Consider the following 6,380-nt stretch of genomic DNA (forward strand, 5'->3'; position numbering starts at 1 on the left):
ATCCTGCATGAATTTATAATGAATATCCCCATGTTTACGGTTGGATTTCATGCATCGAACATGCCTTTTATCAATCATCTCGTGAATGTGTTGTTCTATAAGGTTGCGGACAACATATTGTGGACTGTCGGAATCAGTTGATTACTTCAATATAAGTTTCGCATTGCATTGACATCTGCTAGAATGGTGTCTACGTTTGGTTGCACTACCCTCTTGCAAACCGGTTGCCTCTTCGTGGCCAGCCAACTTTTCACCTTGCCTGCTGCATACAATAGTCTCCTAGGTTTTGACACCATATGAGAATTTGTGTCCCAATCTACGAGTATCAAAACGACAATCGTTGGCATATTCTTCATAAAAGGAAATGCCATTGTCTAATGTTTCAAACTCTTGGCCAACATAAGGCTTCAGCTCGGGTCTGCAATCAGGGAGGACTGCCATTGTACACACAACAAACTTATTGTCAACATAATTACAAGCATGACAACTATTAAGATAAACAGAATGTAAACACAAATCCAACTTCAAGCCTTGAAAATGTCATAAGATTTGAAACAAAAGTATCAAGACTATACACACAACAAACTTATTGTCAACATAGTTACAAGCATGACAACTATTAAGATAAATAGAATGTAAACACAAATCCAACTTCAAGCCTTGAAAATGTCATAAGATTTGAAACAAAAGTATCAAGAATGTCACCACAGAATGTCACCGGAAGAACAAACTAAAGCAGCAAAAAATGTGATTGGAGATTATCTATAGAGCATCAACTCAAGCATCAAAAAGCAAAGAATATTCAACAAATTCGTCACCAAATTGTCACCATGAAAACGTTACGCGTCACAGGGACATCAAAAAATTTGAAATGTCAACTACGAATCAATCTCATTCATCAACGAACGTAAATATTCAACATAAACCAAAAAATATAAACTTGAACTAAAAAAGGGCATGGAATTAAAAATTGTTTTCATCATTATGATTCACCTATTATTCAGATTAGCATGAAAAATACATTGAGTTCAGTAAGAAATCTCCATACAATACAAAAGTGGCCATTAAGCTTACACTGGAGAAGATTTAGCAGATAAATTTCAGCAGTAGAAGATCATTCTGGAGAGAATGTGTTGAATATTGATATTGAAATGATGATTTATTAGAGAACTATGTTATAGAAGAAATGTGAGATTTCATGGCTGAATAATTATTATGATTGAATATAATCTCTTTTCAAATATGAATATCGGTAGTTTGGGAGATTGGAGATAAATTAGGGACGCATATATTGACTTTTCACTGCAGAATCTGTTATATAGTATGATAGTTAGTATTATGGAAGGTTGGAGTGAAATTAGGGATGCATATAACTGATATAAAAAATTGAGTTCCGTGTATTCCCCTGTTGAGAGAATAGTTTAGTTGCATCCGTTGACATAGTAATTCAACAACCTATTAACCATAAATCTGAAATAACTATTGGGTAGGATTAAATTTAGAGTTTGTGTTACAGGTAGGATTTGAATTTTATTACATCCCTGAATTTATGTAAATGTTGTTTAAAAAATTAAGAAAACAAAGAATAAAGTAAGAAATAACACATGAGTTTATATAATGTTGTTAAAAATATTAAGAGAACAAAGAATAAAGTAGGAAATAAAATAAAGCCGACTACATGTTCAATCCTATTCTAGGATACACAAACATATACTGAAGGAAAGAGTGTGTCTCGTTTTCAGCTATTTTTTTCAACCATTTTCACTTTGCATAATTCACAAATTGACAACCGACCGCATGAAGAAGAAAAGCTCCGAAATATGATCTCTCTCAATGTGCGTAAACAACCTATGCCGAGGGAAAACTGCTAAGTAACAAGTTCGATCCAAGAACTCGAAACACACGAAACTCTCCAAACAGCTTTTGCCAACGAGTTCGATTCAAGCCTTTGCCTTTGTTTCTCAACGAGTCTTCTTGGCTTTTGCCAACTTCTTCTTCTTCTTCTTAACAGCTTTCGGTACTTTGTTCTTGCGCGACTCTCTCTTTTCTTCCTTCACTTTCTTCTTGTTCTCCTTTCTGGCTGTTTTCCTCTCCTCCGGCGTCTGCTTATCACCACCAGAAAAGGAACCGTCTTCTGAGTCAGAGTCAGAGTCCCCCTCACTCTCCTCCATTTCTTCTTCTTCTTCTGATTCTCCATCGACGTGGCCATCATTTTCAAGTTTACCTTCGCATTGCTGCTGCCCCGATTCTACTTGGGAAGAATTGTTCACAGAAAGGGCCGACTTGAGACCTGTGATCGTCTGATAATACATTTCCCCGGTGTCCTTCCCACTGATAATACGCTGCACGTCCTCCTCCGCATGCTTTACATCATCCAGGGTCTTCGGAATGTATGTCTGGAGACAAACAGCGACATTATTGGCAAAAATAGGTGAAAGATCAAACAAAAAAAGGTCGGTTTTTACCAGAAAATGTGAAGATGTATCAAATAGGTCGGTTTTTACCAGAAAATGTGAAGATGTATATGAAGTGGTGTACGAAATCACAAACCTGGACAAATACTAAATCTGCGATTTCTTCTTCAGCTGAGATCTCATTGCCTCTAGCTAAAATCTTTTTTTGCACCTATCGATTAGTGCATATGAACAAGAGGAAAGATGTCACAAGTCGTTAAAGAGATATGAGTTCAGATTGCATCTGTTTGGGTTGAAGTATTTGTACCTCTTCCAGATAACTATCCACAGAGTCATCATCAATAGTGGGATCAACTATAAAATCAAACAATTCCCGTATCGTCATAACAGCAACCCCATGTTTCTTGAAAAAATCCTGTATACAAGTGAACAGGAAAGTTATAAAAGTCGGTACATACTACATAAAGTAAACAAAGAAAGTGTAACCAAGGGAAATATTGGGAGAGGCACATACTGAAACATGGATACAATCCTCTCGAAGGAAATCAAGGGCATGAGGATGGTCAAGATCAACTGATTGTGACACATCAATAATATACAAGTGGCCCTGCATAACAGAACAAATCAATTAAACTAGTAATAGATATATATGTTTGGAAAATGGTATTCAATATGAGAAAAAAAACAAAGAAGCTTACCTCATAATAAAGTATATTATACTCACTAAGGTCTCCGTGCACTAGCTTACATTTCTGATATAATGTGCGCATCGACATTATCATCTGGCATTGGGAAGGTAGAGGCAGCAGTTAGTTTTCCATTTACTTATTTGTTTCAGAAAAAGGAACGAGAAGTATTTTAACAAGCAGCAGATATGACCTCAACATAACATTCGCGTAGCTTGTCGTCAGATAAATCAGCATCTTTGAGCCTAGGAGCAGCCCAACCTGCCTTGCCTGTGTTGGATAAATAAAAACAAATTTAGGCAACAGGCTTTTGCTGATAACCAAATCCGATAAAACTTATGAGATGAGATATAGGTCCGTGCAACATAAGTACCACAATTGTTAAACACAGAAAAATTACCTATAAATTCCATCACCAGAACATGGAGTCTCAAAAGTATTGGAACTGGACACCGTATTCCTGCTGCTCTTAGCCTTCAGGTTTTAGGCAGGAGTTGAAACATATCAGAGAAAATTAATTGCTTAGTTTTCTTGAGGCACGTCTCCATGAATATTTTAAGGGAATCTGCTGCTGATTGAAGTGCAGAACAGAACTCGCAACTTTTTCTTTATTTTAACATGAAGGAGCAATGGAGAATTTCAGAAGATTACCTCATGAGATTCCTCATTTCTTTCTCAGCCCATGTTTTAACCATTTTTCGAGGATTGTGCTTGCAGTATCCATGTCTGAATCTGTAGTCTCCTTGTACGTAGCGATCCCTATCCCTGTTGGTTCCAAGAAGAGATAAGATATATGCCATTATTGGTGAACTAGTCACCTCCGCGCAATATTTGAAGGCAAGCAAGACGCAGGAAACATAAGAACATATGAAGATTTTTTGAGGGAAAATAATTAACAAAAATAAATATGTTAATTGCGAGACCATCTCCCACTGACCAACATCCGCGAGAAGGAAACCAGTAAGTGATTCATTCCACAAATGTAAAGATTCCCTTTTCTAATTCAATCTAATAGTTCAAGTACATTTTTCATTCGATAACAAGTTTTACAGCAAGGGGCATAGAAAAAAGTTGCTGGGGATGAACTAAAATGGTCACATACTTGAATACAAGGACTGATGTTTTGTAAACCTTGATAGCAAGCTCCTGACCATCGGATTTAGTAGCATGATATACATTGGCCTGTTGGAGCAGAGAAGAAACAATATGAGGCTCAAAGTTCAACTTGCATCTTCACTAAGCAATGAGATAAAATCTCAGCCACTTTGGGACTTAATGGATAATACACAATATGCAAGACAGATTGCAAAAATAAGAATAATAAAATAATTATCATCCAGAATGGAGTGTTGCACTTACTTCTTTTCCAGTTGAAATGCAACCATTTATGTCATTAAAGATACCCTTGTTAAGCATCTTGAATAAAACCATACGGGTTCTAGGGTCAATTGCCTGAAAGGTAGAAGAGATTTCTAAGCATAAGAGTAATTCAAATAGAACTGCAATTGATACCATCATGTTACTCCATGATGACTCCATCACAGTAATATCGTGCAAAATGTTGCAACAATCAGCTCCCGAGAATGAAATTACTTGTCAATAAACAAGGGAGCAGACCCAAGTAAAAGATCTAAAAACCTGCAAATTCAAAGTTTCTCTATCAAACACGATATACCTGCTCGACTGTTGCGCGATCTGCTTTCTCAGTTGTCCTTGTCTTACCAATAGCCATATCGCGAACACTGCCACGAATTGCAGTGGTAACAGAGTTCGACATCCCAACATCAAACCTTCCTTCCCACTCCTGCACTCACAACCAATGAGCACAATATGAAACTTAAAAGTAGACAAGCAATCAACAAAATACTCCGTATAAAAACACCCATAACAGTCTCTAAATAGCATAAAGGGTACACTCAAAAATCCAATTTGAACAACACACACACAACGACACAAATAAATATACAAGATAAACTACATTTAATTGTTTTCAGAATCCAATTGCAATCCAAAAACACAGAATCTGGATAATTTATTAATCACGGAATACTCAATTTCAGAAAATTCAACAAAAATGCAAATAAAAAGACAATCTTTATCCCTTCAACCACACGATTACATTGAGGACAATACCTCCAAAGGAGAAGCCCTGATGTGATTGGCAACTTTCTGCGACTTATTGGATATGGGCTGAAGAGAAGAGCTGTTCGGGCGCGAGTGGAGCCCACCGTGAGCGTTGGGGCGGCGCGTGTGCAGCGGCGTGAAGGATCCATCAAGTATTCCGCCCTCTGCATCTTCTCTCGCGTCCAAAAAGTCCAGCGCCTCCGCTATTTCCGAGTCTGATGATAGGTAATCCTCGTCGTCGTCGTCTTCCTCCTCTCCGTCCCAGTCCTCTTCTCTCTCTGCCCCATCCAATTTTGCCTTTTCTTCTCCCTCTTCCTTCACTGTAGCTGTTTCACAGCTTGCTTGTCTATCCGCTTTACCAATTTCGTGTCCCTCTTCCTTCACTATAGCCGTTTCACAGCTTACATCGCTCTCATTTCTCGTCATCTCGCGGCCAACTATCTTTTCTTCGTCTTTATCCCAATTTTTATCTGGTGAGTGAAGAGGAAAAAGTTGAGCAGAAGACTGATTTCTTCAGAATTTTTTCCAATTTGCATCCACAGTGTTCCAAATTTTAACAATTTCTTACCAATTTTTCGCAATGGGAGCGAAGCTTCAAGCTTTTAAATATTTCTTCAATGGAGGTTGGAGAAGTTCGGCGGTGGCGATTCAGGCGTGAGGTGTGATGGAGAAATAAGGATGGATAATTTTCTAGGGCTTTTTCTTTAGGCTCTTTTCCTCCTTTTCTATTAGGCCCAACAATAATAATGGATGTAAAAGCCCACAACTTATTTTTCAAAATTTTCTATTTAATGATAAGTTAGGACATAAAAAAATCTAACGATAATAGTAATAAAATAAATTTGTAGCATATTCCGTTTATTTCAGTTTTTATTTTTGGGTTTCTGTGTAACTTACATCCCTCTAAACTCCCCTCTTGTATTTATTTTTTAAAACCACGGATCATGTTAATTTGTTGATAGTGTCAAATGTTTTTTTGAAAAATATAAACAATTTAATTTGAATGGTGATAATATTAATTAAGAACATGGGTACGTACATTGAATTTTTTTTCAAAGTATGTCCCAACTTTATTTTAGTAAAGTTCACTATTTTTATCAAAATTGTCATTATATACATTTGTTAATAAATATATTTGTGATTTTATATTCTGTAC

General features: G+C 36.8%; 1 protein-coding gene across 1 annotated transcript; it reads right to left on the reverse strand.

The window, feature by feature from the left end:
- Positions 1-1,591: 1,591 nt before the first annotated feature.
- On the reverse strand, positions 1,592-5,926 carry LOC121755628 (serine/threonine-protein kinase RIO1-like). Its single transcript, XM_042150948.1, has 13 exons — positions 5,793-5,926; positions 5,234-5,694; positions 4,776-4,904; positions 4,460-4,552; positions 4,203-4,282; positions 3,752-3,865; positions 3,501-3,574; positions 3,294-3,370; positions 3,113-3,196; positions 2,929-3,021; positions 2,722-2,829; positions 2,551-2,625; positions 1,592-2,396 (listed from the first exon to the last, which is right to left on the reverse strand). The coding sequence occupies exons 2-13, from the start codon at positions 5,648-5,650 to the stop codon at positions 1,962-1,964; spliced, it is 1,779 nt and encodes a 592-aa protein (XP_042006882.1). The 5' UTR covers positions 5,651-5,694; positions 5,793-5,926; the 3' UTR covers positions 1,592-1,961.
- Between the last annotated feature and the right edge of the window lie 454 nt (positions 5,927-6,380).

Source organism: Salvia splendens, chromosome 11, assembly GCF_004379255.2.
Source record: "Salvia splendens isolate huo1 chromosome 11, SspV2, whole genome shotgun sequence".
Lineage (NCBI taxonomy): Eukaryota > Viridiplantae > Streptophyta > Magnoliopsida > Lamiales > Lamiaceae > Salvia > Salvia splendens.

Coding starts and splice junctions, on each gene's coding strand:
- LOC121755628 (XM_042150948.1), bottom strand. CDS start 5,650: ATGACGAGAAATGAGAGCGATGTAAGCTGTGAAACGGCTATAGTGAAG. Junction 4,905..5,233: donor TCAGGGCTTCTCCTTTGGAG/GTATTGTCCTCA, acceptor TTGTGAGTGCAG/GAGTGGGAAGGAAGGTTTGA. Junction 3,197..3,293: donor TACGCGAATGTTATGTTGAG/GTCATATCTGCT, acceptor TCCCAATGCCAG/ATGATAATGTCGATGCGCAC.